Source organism: Chiloscyllium plagiosum, chromosome 37 (genome assembly GCF_004010195.1).
Source record: "Chiloscyllium plagiosum isolate BGI_BamShark_2017 chromosome 37, ASM401019v2, whole genome shotgun sequence".
Classification (NCBI taxonomy): Eukaryota; Metazoa; Chordata; class Chondrichthyes; order Orectolobiformes; family Hemiscylliidae; genus Chiloscyllium; species Chiloscyllium plagiosum.
Genome location: NC_057746.1, coordinates 437760 through 456128, shown reverse-complemented (window position 1 = coordinate 456128; position 18369 = coordinate 437760). Strand labels below are relative to the sequence as shown.

The 18369-nt window shown below is 41.8% G+C and overlaps 1 protein-coding gene across 2 annotated transcripts in view; it reads right to left on the bottom strand.

Annotated features, from left to right (window-relative positions):
• LOC122541263 (class I histocompatibility antigen, F10 alpha chain-like) overlaps window positions 1-12293 on the bottom strand; it is a 24545-nt gene extending 12252 nt beyond the window's left edge. The window contains exons 1-4 of one of the 2 annotated variants that reach the window (XM_043677879.1): window positions 12242-12293; window positions 9934-10194; window positions 5356-5631; window positions 4973-5251 (exon numbers count right to left, since the gene is read on the bottom strand). In XM_043677879.1, coding sequence (XP_043533814.1) covers window positions 4973-5251; window positions 5356-5631; window positions 9934-10194; window positions 12242-12257 — 832 coding nt within the window. In that variant the 5' untranslated portion in view covers window positions 12258-12293. The other variant, XM_043677878.1, reaches the window with a different exon arrangement.
• Window positions 12294-18369: the final 6076 nt, after the last annotated feature.

Below are 18369 nucleotides of genomic sequence, written 5' to 3'. Positions count from 1 at the left end.
GGTATGGAGGGAAGGTCTTACGAGGAAAGGCTGAGGGACTTGTGGCTGTTTTCGTTGGAGAGAAGAAGGTTGAGAGGTGACTTAATAGAGACATATAAGATAATCAGAGGGTTAGATAGGGTGGACAGGGAGAACCTATTTCCAAGTATGGTGATGGCGAGCACGAGGGGGCATAGCTTTAAATTGAGGGGTGATAGATATAGGACAGATGTCAGAGGTAGTTTCTTTACTCAGAGAGTAGTAAAGGTATGGAATACTTTGCCTGCAATGGTGGTAGATTGGCCAACTGTAAGTACATTTAAGTCGTCATTGGACAAGGATGTGGACGTACATGGAATAGTGTAGGTTAGATGGGTTTCAGATTGGTATGACAGGTTGGCACAACATCGAGGGCCGAAGGGCCTGTACTGCGCTGTAATGTTCTATGTCCCATGTTCTACTTACTATTACCATAGTTTGTGTTGTCATGAGACATATGGCTCAGTGTTCTGTTCTGCACATTGAAGAGATAGCTATCCTAACTCCTTCAGGTTGTATGTGGACTATAATGATTGCCCTCAGACTGACTCTAGTAGAGATTTACAAACCCTAGAAATTACATCAATGCACATAACACTGCAAGTTCATCTCTCAGAAGCACAGAACATTCTATCCTGTCTTTATAGGCTCCTGCACATGACAGCTGATGTCATTGTTAAATTATATTATAAATTGCCATGTCATTGTCATATCCACTCTCATTATACTAGAAACTTTATATGTGTTGAAAATCTACTTCTACGTCTTGGATTTGCTGCCTGGCAACATAATAAAAGATCCTTGTAAAATATCTGCTTTTATATTCGAGTTGGTTCACCTTCATTCACTATCTTTTACCCCATTATATTCCTAGCTTCCTTCTTAGTGGTTGGCGGGGGAGGAGAGGGGAATTTGGACTTGAAATTGGTCATGGGCAAGCAGCAGTGAGCACATCTGAGACACAATTAGTCCTTGAGCACTAAATCTTGGCTGTCATTTCACTGAAGCACTCAGTGAGCACTGGACTGTTTCTGCTGGTATGAATTGCCTTATTGTTCGCTTTTTGATCACTCCCTATTTCTGGAATGTAACGTTACCTATTTTATATAGAGCCAAAATATTTGTACAAGGTCTCTCATTCTTTTATCACTCATTACAATTTATTTTGCCTCTAAGAGATCAATGTTTACTTTCACTTATTTCTTTGTAAAAGATCTGCTTTCATATCCCTGGTTGGTTTACTTTTCTGTTCTATCTTTTACCCCATTTTCTTCCTAGTTTCTTTAGCAGGCCATAATTGGATTATTCTTGCTCAGTCCTTTTTCTCAATCAAGTGTATTTTCATTGAACATGTAGTTTTAAATATTTTTCTCCATTGATTAAGCATTATACCTTGTAATTTTATTTACAATTTCACTTTAGTTAATATTCTCTTCATAACGATTTAACGATTTGAGATTGGAGGGTTTTTTCCCAAACGTAAGATGGAATTCATTGTATTATGAATACCTTTTATCATACAGTCGACTAATATGTGATTATTAATTGAATTATGCTTCATTGCATAACACAAGCTGGAAAGTACCTTGCACTTGACCCATAGATGATTCTGCAACTTTCTTTTTCAGAAATCTGTTCAAAACTAATAATACAGAAATTACTGTAGTAAGGATTAGAAGAGATGTTGGTTGCTGGCTGTTGATGACGAATTGATGTCTGGATACATATGGGGGAGGGGGAGAGAGCTGGGACTGAGGGAGAAAGCTGTTAGACTGATACAATCAATATACTCTACACGAATGAAAGTTAAAAGGTTACGTCTCGTAGTTCCTATTTAAGCAGTCAGATACAAATCCAATAAGAAAACAGCCCACAAACATTATTGCATATTCTTTGTTGCATGCTTCGACTATTTTTTTGCTTAATGTTCTCTGTCTCAGTGAAATCGCTGTGAGGGGGCCTTTAAACTGTTCCACTTGTGTTTCTGAGTCTTGTGATTCCTGCTCTTCGTCTGCACGTGTTTTACTTCCTGATCCTCTGCACCAACTTCCTTTCCCAGTCTTGCTGTGATGACAGTGCTACCCAAACACCATCTTGATGGGACCCCATTTTAAAGTTTCAGATTGTGTGTGACTCTGGATTGAAAACCGTGGGAAGAGGACTAAGGGGGAGGGTGGGGTGCAGGTGAAGTGGTTTGTGGGACAGCTCTTTGTGTTTAAAAGGTAGGGCTTTAGATCTACTAGCTTTAACCCTATGAAAAAAGGGAAGACCCAGCATCTTACAGATCATGGTTGTAGCAGCAATCGGATCTCGAAGAAACAACATAACAAAAGCACAAACATCTGAAGGAGTCTTGCAGCTGACAAAACTCTCTCTGAGCCCCTCTGACCACCAGTACCATCTTGGAGCTAGAGACACTAAAATTTAATCCTGCAACTGGGGAGGGGGAATGGCCGACAGGTTTGGAAATGTCCTGCTTTACCATGTTTTTTGCTGTAAGGTTATTATTCCTGAAAAAGGGCTTATGCCCGAAATGTCGATTCTCCTGTTCCTTGGATGCTGCCTGACCTGCTGCGCTTTTCCAGCAACACATTTTCAGCTCTGATCTCCAGCATCTGCAGTCCTCACTTTCTCCTCTATTATTCCTCCTCCTCCACCACTCTTCCTGTCTTTCCAAAATTTTGTATTCTTGTGATATTTATTTCCCAGCTTTGGTCAGTTTGCAAACTGCGTTTCACAATGATGATTAGATATGAACTATCTATTTCTAACTTGTACCTATGGTTGATCCATCTTATTACAAATACTTTGCAAATTCAGTTAAAATGCCTTTGAGTATTTGCTACTACTATTTGCATGGACCTTATTCTCTGCTGCAGTATTAATGTCAAACTCTGTTTCTTTTCCCATTCTTGTTTATGCCCAAATCTTTCCACTGTTCCATTATCTCTATTTCCCTTGTTAGATTTCTAAATCTCCTATCATCCAAACCTGCCAGCCTCAAACCATCAGTTTCAAGACTGCCTAGATATATTATTTCAGGACAATGAACCCAGCCCAGTTCAAACAAAGACCATCCTTAAAAAAAGGTCTCTTTTCTGAATATTGGTACCAGTGCCCCGTGAATCAAGGCCCCTTTTCTTTAAACTATCTTTTGAGCCTAACATTTAATCCACTTGATCCTATTCAGGTTAACACATGGCTGAGATAACAATCCAGGTATACATAGTTTTCTTATTAGATTTGAATGTAACTGCTAAATAGGAACTATGAGACATGTAACTTTTTAATTTTTTGTGCATAGTATATTGATTGTATCGGTCTAACAACTTTCTCCCTCAGTCCCAGCTGTCTCCCCCAACCACATATGCATACGTGACAATTACTTCACACAGAGAGTGGTGGGTATTTGGAAAACATTGCCAGCAGAGGTGGTAGAGGCAGGCACAGTAGATTCATTTAAGATGCATCTGGACAGATGCATGAGTAGGTGGGGAGCAGAGGGATACAGATGCTTAGGAATTGGGCGACAGGTTTAGACAGTGGATTTGGATCGGCTCAGGCTTGGAGGGCTGGAGGGCCTGTTCCTGGGTTGTAAATTTTCTTTGTTCTTTGTTCTAAATATCTTTGAGGTTTTGCATTTTAGCACACGCCAACTCCTCAAACTCAGTCAGTGAAAATTCATTCTGAGTTCTATTCCTATCATTGGCTCTGCATGGACCACAACAACTGAATCCCTTGCTGCCCTTGACCTCCAGTCCAAGTTCATCTCTAGATATGAAAAGACATCCTTAATAAGGCACCAGGCAATGGAACACAAACATTGGGGAACTCTCACTCACAGTTGCAGAGAATCGTCATATCCCATTATTACCAAAATTCTTTCTACACACCCTGTCCCCACCACCAAACGGGATCCTGAACCACAGAGCTACAATTAGTCATACATCCACCTTATAGTCTTTAATCTCATTGCTCTGGTGGCAAATGCTTCCCAATTACTGGCCAAGTCTCCCCTACCACTCCATCCTGAATCCCAGCATCTGCCTGACTCACAGTCACACTCTCCTGTTCCCAGTCAGTCGGCCAACTTTAAAGTTCTACTTAACCTAAGGAATGTAACTGGTACCTCACCCTCTTGCTGACTCTCATGTCTGCAATTCTGAATCTACCTTGGTAACTCAGATACAAACATGTTTAAATTGCAGACACTTACCATAGTTATGGTTCTTTAAAATTGCAGTACACTGCACGACCTGTCATTTTATTACAATTATGACACACTATCAGTGCTGCTATCTTCATCTAAATGTATTTGTATACTTAGTTAACCAGTTACTCATTTGGTAAATTTATTTTATGTTACAGTATACTAGCTGGAAGATAAAACTCTCACCAGTTACTGGAGATGCCAAACAAACCTTGCTCGATTGTCTCTAACTATTGGGTCCCCACTTACATACCAGCTCATGCTTTGCATGAATGATTGAGGCCATTGTAATATTTAATATGCTTTTGTATGGTGTCAAGGAATTATGGTGCCTCCAACTAAATGTGATTTGTGACAAACATCATTTTGACAAAATGTCTTCACCAAATCTCTGGTAAATTCAGTTTCTCAGAAAGTTTAAGTGATGTGTAGAATTAACCGGTGGTCTGTTGCCAGTACACAAACAGCTACATGGCAATCTGAATTCATTCAAAAATCCCTGCAGCCAAACCATCAGAAAAATTACAAAATGTAAAAATATATAGCTTGCTTAGTGACGTATTTCATTTTACTTTTCCACATTTCTTTCTGTCTTATTCCTTTTTTTGAATCTGTTTCTTCGGCACAGTCTCAGTTTCTCTTGCCTGTAACTATGTATATCTCATTCATTCGATCCTTTTAGTTACACACACTCTCCCTGTTCTCTTTCTCCCTCACACATGAATATCGATTATAGTTCCTTACCCCACTGATAGAGCTGGGCCTCTGCCAGGCTGCTGTGTTCAATGTGACAGGAGTATTGATCCTCATCCCCAGTACTGATCTCAATCTCTTTCTGGATCTGATGGGTCCCATCGTGGTTCGGTCGTATCCCCGAGGATTGGGTCTCAGACATGACCTCTCCATTCCTTAGCCAGGTCACCTCGATGTCTACAGGATAAAACCCAGTGACCAGGCAGGAGAGAGTGAGCGGCTTGTCCTGACCATTGGGCTCCCTCCTGGAGATGAACACTTCAGGCTGAACTGTGATGGGAAAGGGTGAAACCACAAACAATAGACAGACACTGAATGTAATGGGAGAACGGTTTCATAGATCAGTGAGGTTAGATCAGAACTGAAATAAATACCTGTCCTTTTGAGATATTCCTTTCCAAAACGTAAGCGTAGTTTTAAGCGCTCAACAAGTTCTATTTCCAACTGCCATTTCCAATATTTGTTCCAGGATTCATCTGAATTCCATTTCTCTGCAGTCTTCACTGCAAAGTGATTGGATGCGACCCATCTCATTCTGTCCGGCTCTAAACTAATAAAGTCCTTTCCATCAAATCCAAATCGCATCGCGATATTAGTGGAGCTGTCATCATTTATTTCAACTTTCCTTATCCATTGGAAAATGTGAATTCCTGTCAGTAATGAACAGTAAACAAAAGGTACTACCGTTAGAAAAGTATATTTATTTTGTAATGGATTTCTCTGTGCGCTCAGTAATACAGTAATAGGTTTCTCTGTGGGCTCTGCATTGCTATACTAGTAAAATTAAACTAGCTAATTATTACAATAGATTTCTTTATTGATTCGTTCACAGCAGGATTTATTACTGTAAAACCAAGTTTGTACACAGTACTGAAGGAACACTTGCATGGAAGAAATCTATTGTCTGTGAATATCTTCATTTTGTGAAACCCAAGCAGTTCTCTGGAACTTGGGCAGTATATCATAGTTTTGAGAATGTACAGGAGGAGGTAAAACCTGTTCCCCCCCCTCGGGACATGAAGCCATCCTGGCAATACCCGCACTGTCAATGAAAAAGGATCAGCAAGGAAATCAATGTGAGGAACTCATCTCCAGGGGAGTGTAGTCAATAAAGCAAGTTCAATCAGCTCACGAGATAGGATCACTGCACCAGCCTCTCTGCTACAATATTCCTGCGTTCTGCTCCCTTCATGGTCATACAACCATCACCCCACACTCCACAACGCCTGTCCATCTTTCAAATGAAATGCCAAACTTGTACTCCCTCTCATATAGGGAGGAAAATCAGAATTAATGTCTTGGATCTGGTGACCCTTCTTCTGGTTTTTCTAGACAGATACTGCTGGGCTTTTCCAGCAGCTTCCGTTTTTATTCCATGTTATTCCAGGCATTTGGGTTGTCTCCAGCACCACCGTATTTTTAATGTTTTGGAATTATCTCTCTGCCTCATTTAATCGGATTTCAGTTGTTATTCAGCTGTTGACATTTTACTCACACTGTCTAACACCCTTGGTCAGCTGCAGCGACTTCTTATTTGGCACTCCATTCACACCACTTTTATGATCTTTTGATCCCCCTGCCCAGATTCTTGTCTGTATGCTTCTCTCTCACTACACCTGATGATGGGGCTACCCTCCGAAAGCTTGTGATTTCAAATAAACCTGTTGGACTACAACCTGGTGTTGTGTGATTTCTGGCTTCATAGAGACACAGTCATAGAGATGCACAGCACAGAAAAAGATCCTTTTCAACCAACTCATCCATGCCGACCAGATATCCTAAATTAGTCTAGTCCTGTTTGCCAGGATTTAGCCCGTACTCCCCTAATCCCTTCCTATTCATATACCCATACAGAGATTTAGTCTTAGCATAGAATCAGGGCTCAACATCACTTCAAAGCAAATAAGAGATCTGCTGAAGCAGTCTCACATTATATAGCATCATCTCCAAGGTGAAGTCACCATCGCCCAACTGGACCATAGGCTGCTCTCTCTCATCACAGAAAGACAGAACTGGTGATTGCTTAACCTGAGGGTATTGGTCAGCTCTGCTGGCTGGATGGCTAGTTTTCAATGCAGAGTAAACCAACAGATGAGTTCAATTCCCACACCAGCTGAGGTTACCATGAAGGATTCTCCTCCTCAATCTGTCTCCTTGCCTGAGGTATGGTGACCAGCAGCTCTCTCTCTCTCTCTAATGAGAGATGTAAAAGATTCCATGGCATTCTGATGACACATTGAGGAGTTATCCTCAGTCTGCTGACTAATGTTTACTAGGAGATAGTAAGGACTGGGGAGTCAGAGTCAACAAAGTGTGGTGCTGGAAAAGGCACAGCAGGTCAGGCAGCATCTGAGGAGCAAAAGAGTCGACGTTTCGAGCATAATCCTTCATCAGACCTGCTGTGCCTTTTCCAGTGCCACACTTTATTGACAAATATTTACTCCTCATTCAACATCATAATAAGTGGGGATCATTGTCACATTTTGCTATGGGAGCTTGCTGTGTTCAAGTTGGTTACTGTATTTCCTATATTCTTGCAGTGATTCTCTGGAGATGAGCTGTCCTGAGGTTATGAAAAGCCCTAAGTATATGTAATTTTTCCCTCTTTCTCCCAGCTTAGCACAGCTGCATTCCTTCACTTCTCGACAACTCATATCTCCTAAACTGCAAACAGATTCATTCCTCTGTGACAGGCACCCAAGTGAACATTATCAGTATTACAGTTATCATTAACCATTCACTGTTATTGGACAGGGTTGCAACAACTTTGGATGCTCTGTGACTTGGAAGTGAAGCTGAAGGTGTTAACAAACATCAACTTGTCTTTCTGGATAATGGAGTTTGCTAGTTTGAGGACTTTGTTAAAGAAGTCCGAGTGGATTACTGCAATGCATCTTGCAAATAGTACTCACTGTAGCCATTCTGCAGTATGGTGGTACACTGTGTGGGGAATTGTGCAGTGTAGTGACAGGAGTGAATTTCAAAAGAGGTGGATTTGGCTGTAGTCAAGTGGGCTGCTTTGTCCTGGATCGTAACAAAATCAGGAATATGGTTTGTTAGCTGTGAAACCATCAACTGTAATATCAAATCTATCCATCTGCTTCACTACATGTGCTTAAGAACAGGAAGTCTGTCAGCATGTGACTCCTACAGCAATCTGGTTGACTCTTAACTGGCCTCTGAAAAGGCTGAGCAAGTCACCCAGTTCATGTCAAATTCAGGACAGGCAACAAATGTTGACCTTGCCAGTTACACAAAAATCCCATCAAAGAGGGAATTAGCCTGGTTTACCTGATTGAATGCTGTAATACAGTGGACAGGATTGCCCATACATTGTATGTACACCCAAGGGTCATGGGTTGCAGTGTAACTACAGATGGATGCCCACCTGGCACTCACTGAACACAGCAGTCAGCTGAGAGATAATAAGTCAGCTCGCATCCACTGACAGGGGAAGAATTTCAGGTTGATGACCATTGTCAGACGGGGAAAGTTTTTCAATACATAACAGGTTTTGAGCAAGTGAGAGTGGAAATGGAACAACGGAGAAGATTAGTGACAGACTGGAATGGGGAGAGGTTAAATGACAAAAGAGTTGGTGTTGCAGAGCCAAAGGGAGTGTTGGTGGGTAAAGGAACAGAAATTGAGTGTTCAGAAGGATTACACAGGATTTCTGGCACAGAAACATGTTAAACCAGTCCCTGCAAGTGCTTATGCTCAACCTGAGTTCCTCCCATCCTCTTTGCTGCAAACCTACCTTTGTGATCATCTATTGCCTTTCCTTCAAAATACTCTAGCTTCTCTTTAAATGTAACAATACTATTTACTTTAATAACTCCCTGTGGTGGCGAGCCATACATTTTCTCCAATCTTTGGGTAAAAGTTTAAATTCTCTGTTGGGTATTTCTGGTTATCTTACGTTAAGGCTTTGAATGATTTTCCCCAAAAGTGGAAATGTTCTCTCCACATCCACTCAATCAAAATCTTCCAAAGTTATTAAAACCTCCAATATGCACTCGTGAGGCCTTTTTGCCTCTCAGGTAGAATGGACTCAACTTTCAATTCTTTTCTGATATGTATTTGAAAAATGTGGTGCTGGAAAAACACAGCATTCTGATAGATATCCCATGTTATACACCCTGTCAGCACCATCTCCAGTGCCCAATGTTTTATCCTTTTCATAATATGGCAACAAGAGTTGCAGTGTGTGATCAATACAAATTTAGCATAATTTCTCTAATTTTTAATGCTGCTCCTTTAGATATAAAACCTAGTGCTTGGTTCACTGTTCAATGGCTTTGCTAAGCTGAAATGCAGATTTTAGTGAATAATGTGTTTATATGGCAAGATCTCCTTTTCTTCTCCCCCCACCTAGACCTGCAGCTACTAACAAATAAATAACTTTCCAATTCCTAGAAAGCACAGCCAACTCCCTCCAATTTCATGTCATTTGCACTTAAAAAAGTTTTGATTCCAAAGTCCAAAGGATTGATGTAAATTGTGAACAGCAGTAGTCCCAGGTCTGAAGACTTCCCACCTTCTGCAGCTCTGAATAAGTATCGTTTACTCCCGTTCTCTATTTTGTCTTGAAGCCAACTTGTAATCTGTTCTGTGACCTTGACCCTGTCTCCACACTCACTGGCCTTGTTCATTTGTCTATTGTGGAGACTGAGGTCAGAAAGATCAGAGTGGAAACTCAGTAGATCAATAAAACATCAGCTGACAGGAAGCTGGAGTCACAGAGTGAACAGAAATGCTGTGCAAAATGGTCACCTGTGAGTGCATGATCTCTCCAGTGTGTGGAGACCACATCACAAGCAGTGAATATAGTAGGCTAAATCGAAAGGACTACACTCTACCACAAATCACTGCATCACATGGAAACAGAGCTTTGGGTGAAGAAGAAACAATAAAGAAAGGGTAAGTGGAAGTATGTGTATTGTTGCTCTTACCGGATGTCTGGTTTGTATTCTTCATTATCATCTTCAAGTTCTCTTTTGCAATGGCACAATGTTTATTCCCTCGATTTGTGAGATATTCCCAGTATTCTTCATCAAAGGCATCTGTCATCCACTGCTGACGGGAGATTATCTGAGGGGTACCGCTGTCATAATAGGCCACTGGAACTCCATTGATCATTCCCACTCCAACATACTCGGGTAAGTCAGCAGTGCCAGAGGTAGCTAAATACATAACTGTAAATGCATTCCTGTCTGTAGAAAATAAAGATTAACAGATTCAAGGGACATCTGAATAAACACTTACAAACACTACCACCTGATCAAGGAAAACTCACCCACGTAGTGACGGTGTGAAATCAGAATGATGGTGTGAGTGCTGAAATCTGGATAGTGTATCCACACCACCAAATTCCTACCATAGTTCTAACGGCAGCTGAAAAAGCCCCGAAGACACTGGCACACATCCTCTGATCAGGGTCAATACTGAATGCATTGACCTGACTGGTGGCGACTTCTGTAACCCGACCCTTTTCTGCTTTTTCAGCTACTTCTTTCAGTTCAAGAGGTGAGGAAAGAGTGACTGGCCCGAATTAGGAGTGGCAGTGGGCAATTCAGCCCTTCGAGCTCACTCCGCCATTTAACATGATCATGGCTGATCTCATCCTGGTCTCACCTCCAGTTTCCTGCCTGCTTCCACAGCCCTTTATCCTGCATTTGACAAATATGGCATCAAGAAGTTCTAGCAAAACTGGAATCAATGGGTATCAAGGGAAAACTCTTCGCTGGTTGGAGCACACAGGAAGACGGTTGTAGTTTTTGGAGTTCAGTTATCTCAGCTCCAGGACACCTCTGTACAGGTTCCTCAGGATATCGTCCCAGGCTTAGGGTGTCTGGTTGTAATGATTAGCTGATCACTGGTAGACCCAGGCATTAAACTGGGTAACTTTACCTGGCCTAGCGTGTTTCTAGAGTGTATATACCTAACCCAAGTCTCTGATTCTGAAGTCCATGTTACGAACAGTTGTGGAGAATCCCAGATAATCCCAGAATCCTGATTTGCGCCTCCCAATCTAGATCCCAAATCTGATAATTCAAAGACCTGAAGATTTGGATCAGTGAATCTTCATTGAGTGAAAATAGGGATGGGGCCAGGTGCTGGCAGGTGAGACTAGATTGGGTTTGGGATATCTGGTCGACATGGATGGGTGTGACCGAAGGGTCTGCTTCCATGCTGTACATCTCTATGAGTCTATACATCGGAAGATTTCTGATCGGAAAGAAAATGCTCCTGGAAGCTGCCTTTTTATTGTCGACCATTCTTTCAGTTCAAGCATTAAACAGGCTGCTGTAAGCATTTTGAATCAACTTGTTATGACAAATCTCCAGGGTGGGACTCAGACCTAGACCTTCTGACCTGGCCACAGGAGCCTCAAAGATGACTGCCCCTGGTATTTTAAGACAGACAGTCTCCTATCCAAATACTGAGGCTACTAACGAGGAGCAGACAACATCAGGCACTTTCAGACTCATGTGACAACTGGGCGTCAGAAACCAACAGCTCATTTTAGGTCTGTGGGGAAGGAGAAGGAGAGAGAGAAAAAGCTGTTTCCCTCAGTGCAAAAACTGCAGGGAGAGAGAAAGGGCAAGACTGTTAGACAGAAAGGAACAATTAAACAGACAGTGAAACATGTCCACGGAAAGAGGCAGGAGCACAGAAAAAAAAGAGAGCAAGAAAACCAGAGAGAGAGAAAGAGAGAGAGGGGCAACCAGAGAGAGGGAGAGAGAAAGGAATCTTCGATATCAGGCACTACCATCTCTGGCGACACACATACATGCAGAAGGATACACAGCACCCCCCCCCCCCCTCCCCCCGACACACACAGATTGTGGCACACTGAGACACAGAATGTCAGAGAAAGAACATAGACACACAGTGAGTGAGACAGACATGAAAGGAAATTAGCCCCTCAGCTCTTCACTAGTACAATTGTGACATTAATTCCTGACAGAAACCGACTGACATTTACATTCCTGTGAAGTCCCAGGAGAGTTCCTGTCTTCGCCCTGAGCTGGAGAAGAGAGAGAGAGAATGGAAAGCTGAATTCTGTACTTACCGGGAGAGACCCAGGAAAAACACAGGGAAATGGAGAAAAGGATCAGCAACATTCTGGGAACTTGCTGTCCCTATTCTAACCAGGGACTTGGAATAAAACACTCTGGGGTTGAGGGTGGGGATCAATTAATGTTTGCACACTGGAACATACAGTAGAACAACAATAAAATCGAATTAACTGTTCACCTTGAACTTTGATCATTTCCTGAACTCAAATTCCAGACGCAGAGTATCAACTATTGGTTCATCTCAGGGATATAACCAATTAAAACGACGAACAGTCACAAGCTGCCTCAGCTGCCAGTAAGCTGACTCATACTGTGTGATTCAGATTGTGAATTAAGAATCAGTGGAAGTGAGAGTGAACAGGGTCCGCCACCAGCTCAACAACAAACACAGGAATCACAAAAATCCTTGGCCTAATAGTACACGGTGGGCGGCACTGCTGCCTCACAGCGCCAGAGACCCGGGTTCAATTCCTGCCTCAGGCGACTGTCTGTGCAGAGTTTGCACATTCTCCCCGTGTCTGCGTGGGACAGAGAGACCCGGAGCAGCGAGGACAGCTGCTCGCTTTTTTTTTCATCCAAAGATGTGCAGGTTAGGTGAATTGGCCATGCTAAATTGTCCGTAGTGTTAGGTAAGGGGTAAATGTAGGGGTTTGGGTGGTTTGCGCTTCGGCGGGTCGGTGTGGAATTGTTGGGCCGAAGGGCCTGTTTCCACACTGTAAAGTAATCTAATCTAATCTAAAAAAAATCTAAAGTAATCTAATCTAATCTAGACGTTTTGACATTGGCCCCACTACCCGGGGAAGGTTAAACTGCATCCACTCAAAGACAAGAGTTATGCATCAAATATTACAGTTAGACAACCTCTTTAATATTGTGACCAATACACAGACACTTCACAGAGAAGCTCACCAAACAGGAGGAGAGTGAGGGGAGGGAGTCACACTGACAGGGGGAGTGAGGGGAAGGAGTCACATTGACAGAGGGGGAGAGAGAGGGGAGTGAGTTACACTGACAGGGGGAGAGTGAGGGGAGGGAATCACGCTAACGGGAGTATGAGAGTAAGGAGTCACACTTAGCTCCATAAAATGAAGATTTATTCATGAGAAAGTGTTCATTGATCAGAATCACAGGGTTATGCTGTGTGTAAACTGTAAAATGCCTTGATGTTTGCTGCCTTGTAGAAATGGTCTGTTTGTTTACCACAGGGATAATTTAGCAGCAGTAATGGGGGAGCTGGAGGACCCAGAAGTGGACATGCCACTCTGAACGCAAGCAAGTTGCCAGTACTCCAGCTGCCATCAGGACAACGAGTAATCATTGTTTACATTTGTGAAGGCAGAATCTTCGGGGTGTGAGAACTGGGTCACTAGTAAACATAATACTATTGAACCTACATGAATATATAATGGGTTAACTGTCGGGTAAAACCTTGTGGGAAGATGTTATATATGGTAATGGTTCAAAAGAAGTTATATTGAGCTCCACCCAATCTGATGAGGTCACCTACAGTCTTTGGGTGGAGACAGTTGAATCCTACATGATCACCTTTTGGGAGCTCAATATGTATTCTATACAGCTCCTACCAGTCCGAGTTATCACTTGTAATGCAAGTTGTACTTCTTGATTTCAGGCAATGAACCATTTAACCAAGACCAGTACCTCTTCTCTCAAACCTCTTCAATGGTCTATCCATAATACTATATTAGGACAGGCCCTAGACACAGTATAGAAAGAGACGGCGAACTACCTCAGAGAACCATTTCTCTGCACTACATACTTGCATGGGTGATAAATGTCACAGTGGTCCCAACACAGGCAAACAGAGTAACACCATATCCAGTAATGGGATGTTTCATATATAAGTGTATCAGACTGAAAGTTTTCCAACTGAGCCATCCATTCTAAAAGAAAAAGATGAAACAGAAGAAGTATTGCAAAAGGATGCATTTTAGCATTCAGGAGATTGATATGGGTGGAATTAAGGAGTCAAAAAGCAGTTAGGATATTAATGGGGTTTGCCTACAGTACTGATAACAGTGATGAAGTAATGGGAAGGTTATAATGAAAGAAGTGTTGTGTAAAGGGACAGTGGTTACAATAGAAAAATTTACATGCCCAAAAATCATGAATTTCTTGAATACAATCAGAATAGTTTCAGAACAATGAGAGATCTTTTAACATGGAGAACCCTGTGAACTGGAGACAAAATGGTGAATTGGACAGTAAATATATCATCAGCTTACATTGAAACCTAGCACTAATATCCTTTAGGGAACAAAAACGCTCATCCTAACCTGGATGTTTATCCTTCAATTCTTTATCACATCCACTAACTCCACACAGAATCGCACATTGCTTTTATTCCAAACTCCCAGCTGAACAGTTGGCACGGTGGCTCAGTGGTTAACACTGCTGCCTCACAGCACCAGGGACCTGGGTTCGATTCCAGCCTTGGACAACTGTCTGTGTGGAGTTTGCACATTGTTGCTGTGTCTATGTGGGTTTCCTCTGGGTGCTCTGGTTTCCAAAGATGTGCAGGTCAGGTGAACCGGCCATGCTAAATTGCCCATACGGTATGGGAATGGGTCTGGGTGGATTACTCGTCAGACGGTCTGTGTGGGGTTGTTGGGCCGGAGGTCCTATTTCCATACTGTAGAGAATCTAATCATATTTGGGCGGCACGGTGGCTCGTGGTCAGCACTGCTGCCTCACAGCACCAGTGTCCCAGGTTTGATTCCAGCCTTGGGTAACCTCCTGTGAGGAGTTTGCACATTTACCCGTGTCTGCGTGGGTTTCTTCCGGGTGCTCCGGTTTCCTCCCACAATCCAAAGATGTGCAGGTCAGGTGAATTGACCATGCTAAATTGCCCATAGTGTTAGGTGCATTAGTCAGAGGGAAATGGGTCTGGGTGGGTTACTCTTCAGAGGGTCGGTGTGGATTGATTGGGCTGAAGGGCCTGTTTCCACACTGTAGGGAGTCTAATGTAAAAAAAGTGCTTTCAAACTATTTCCTGAAATAGGGCATTGGAAATCAAATCCCACTATTTCTGGAGTTGGCACAATGTGAAAATTTGATTAAATCACTGAATTCAAATTACAAGAGTACCTAATCATTAACAAGAAAACTTATTTATTGTATTGTTATGACAATCAGCCAAACCAAACCAGCTTTTCTATCTTGGTATGCACAACACAGTAAAATTAATACTTTCAAAGACCCTCAATAGTTTCTAATCAGACTTGAATAACCAGTCTCAACTCAGTAAATAATCAACTATAAACACACTTTCATAATTAAACAAAAGACTTTGTCAGTTACTAACAACACAGTAACTTTGTGGTTTAATTTTACTCTGCCAAAATAATCTAGTTGTTGTCTCGGCGATAAACTCTTTTGTGTAAATGAGGCTGAAAACAGAGAAAAAAAAAGTTAAAAGGATGAATAAAACAACAAAACTGGCCAGATTACTTACACGATTTTCACGATGCATGAATTCACACACAGAGATGATTGTTTCTTGATCAATCATCTGAAGATGCCAATTAGGGTCACCTTTACAGTTCACCCAGATAAAGAGAGAAATACGTCTCACTTAGTTTTCCGTCTGAGCTGCCATGAACTACCTACGGAGGTTAGGCAGAGAGCTTTCAAATCTTCATCTTGTAACATCAACAGCCAGATTCCCTGTCATAAAAAAAACACTCCCAAGTCCTAATTCAAACTCTGACCACTCACTAACAGATTGACTGCTTCCTCCACGGGGTCCAAGTTATCATTTAGCATCTGCCACCTGACTGAGCATCTTTTTCAGACTTCCTGGAACCAATTCCCAGATACTGACCTCATTAATAGCCAACTTCTGCTGGCTCTTAAAACACAGTCTTCTTCCTCCGTGATGAAGTATTGACAGACGTTTTGATCAGGAACTAATGTAGAATTAACTTCTGGGCTTGGCCTCACAAATAAACAAAAGCTGGTTTGGTCTGCTTTCCTTTTTACATAAGCTTTTACCCACAATTCAAATGTTATCTTTCGCTCACAGATCCCAATGGATAGCTCCAAACCAAAATTGATAAGAAGATAAAATAAAAATAATGAAACATCAATGAGTGTTCGAACAGCAACCAAACAAGTTTAACCAATGGTAAGAAAAAGACAAGAATTGCTAACTTACAACTCTTTAAATTAAGTTCTAACAAAAAAATCCCACGTATGTACAAACAGAGATAAAGAGATAAGACACAAATATTATGGATGGGGAAGGTACAAAACTGCCAGTGAAGTACAGTTCTGGTACCAGTCCGATTAGAGACCCATGAGCTATTTTATTTTTGTTTGATTTGGATTTCTTTCAACTCCTGTTTGAGGACATGAGAAAGTGGACACACCAAATCTCAGTCTTTCATTCACTGGTTGAAGATTCATCCTTTCAGTATGTCTAAATGTGTTTTTCCCCATTTCCTTTCAAGAAGGGAATTTGGAGGAGGGTGGTGGGGGTTAGAGACACAGAGCGAGAGCGAGATTTTCTTTTACTTTCCACTCAAAAGGTAGAGAGAAGGAAAGAGTGGGAGGGAGAGATTTGGGTGCTTTCCCTTTTATAGGTGAATGTTTGAGCACAATCACAAAGCTGTCGACACCTTCCCAGGAACTAATCAAAACGTTGTTGCTATGCTGAGCACTCTTCAACAGACACACAACTGTCCCGTTTGAACAAAAAAAACAATCAAAAGTCAGTCACTGGGTAAAACTGGTCTGAATGGGCACTCACAGAGCTGAAACATGCAGCATCCTCCTCCACTGCTGTAAATCAGGCAGATATAACACAGAAGGAATCCCAGTGGTTCATTTTTGTTTTAACCCTACAACAAATTCGACAACAGTGCCTTGGTTTACAGCAGTATCTTTTCCCGCTTCTTAATCCGTAGTACATGAAAAGAAAATCTTTACAGGCATTACACCATGATTGGCTTGGCTTCGTGGCCAATAATGTGCATATCTACAAGAAATTTTCTTTTTACATATTTTGCAATATTCTTGTGAAAGTTATGGTTGGGGGGTTGTATTGAAGCCAAGAACCCGAGGAATGATTCATATGGCTTTTGGAACAACGTTAATCATGGTCACAGAACCCACGCAGATGTGGGTTCAAATCCCACTCCAGGACGAGCAGAATTCCTCGCTGATTTCCCAGTGCAATACAGAAGGTGCAGAGACAGGGGAGGTGAGGCCAGGGAGGGATTTGAAAACTGACTCAAAAGCCTCACTGATGCTGATTTGTAGTGAACATCGGGATATTCCTTGAGTTTTATTGTTGAACACCTTTTGAACTGTGTCTAAACAATAGAACTTACCTGAATGAATAAAAACTGAAAGTCCATCAGCAGTACTGATTGACGACAATCAAATGTCCATTCCAGCTGACACTGGGGACTTTACCAACTTTCACAGCTTTAGATACACAGACACGAAGACAACACTGACACCCACAGCACTTCAACTGGTTACTAATGTAAATCACATCAAACTTTATCTACCTTTTTAAATTCACTTATGGGATTTGGCATTTCTGGCTGTGATCCATTTGATAATAGTTAAAAAGCACACAACACCAGGTTATAGTCCAATAGGTTTACTTGGAAGTATAAGCTTTCTGAGCACTGCTCCTTGGTCAGGTAGTTAGTGGGGCAGGATCATAGGACACAGAATTCTTTGTTCTCCACATCATTTGATAATAGGTGGACTCAAAATGCTGCTGCGAAGGGAGTTCCGGGTATTTGACCCAGTTATAGTGAAGTAAGGATGGTGTGCAGCTTGGAAGGGAACTTGTGGGCATTTGTATTCTCAGGTAACTGCTACCCTTGTCCTTGTCAGTGGTGGAGTTTTTAAATTTGAAATGCCTTGTCAAGTACCCTTAGGGAGTTCATGCAATGCAGATCTTGTAGTTGGTGACACTGCTGCTGCTAAGTATTAGTAACTAATGTCTTTAGATATGGTGCAAACCAAGTGCTCCATTTTATTCTTAATGTTGTCAAGCTTGTTGAGTGTTGTTGCATTCATCCAGAAAAGTGGAGAATGATCTGTCACACTCTTCACTTGTACATTGCAGATAGTAGACATGAGTTGGAGAGTCAGGAAGTGAGTTATTCACTGCAGGATTCTTAGCCTCTGACCTGCTTTTTTAACTGCAGTATTTATATGGCAAGTCCAATTGTGTTTCTGGTCAATGGTGACCCCTACGTTGGTGACATTCAGTGATGGTACTACTATTGAAAATCAAGGTGCAGTGTTAGATTCTGTCTTGTTTGA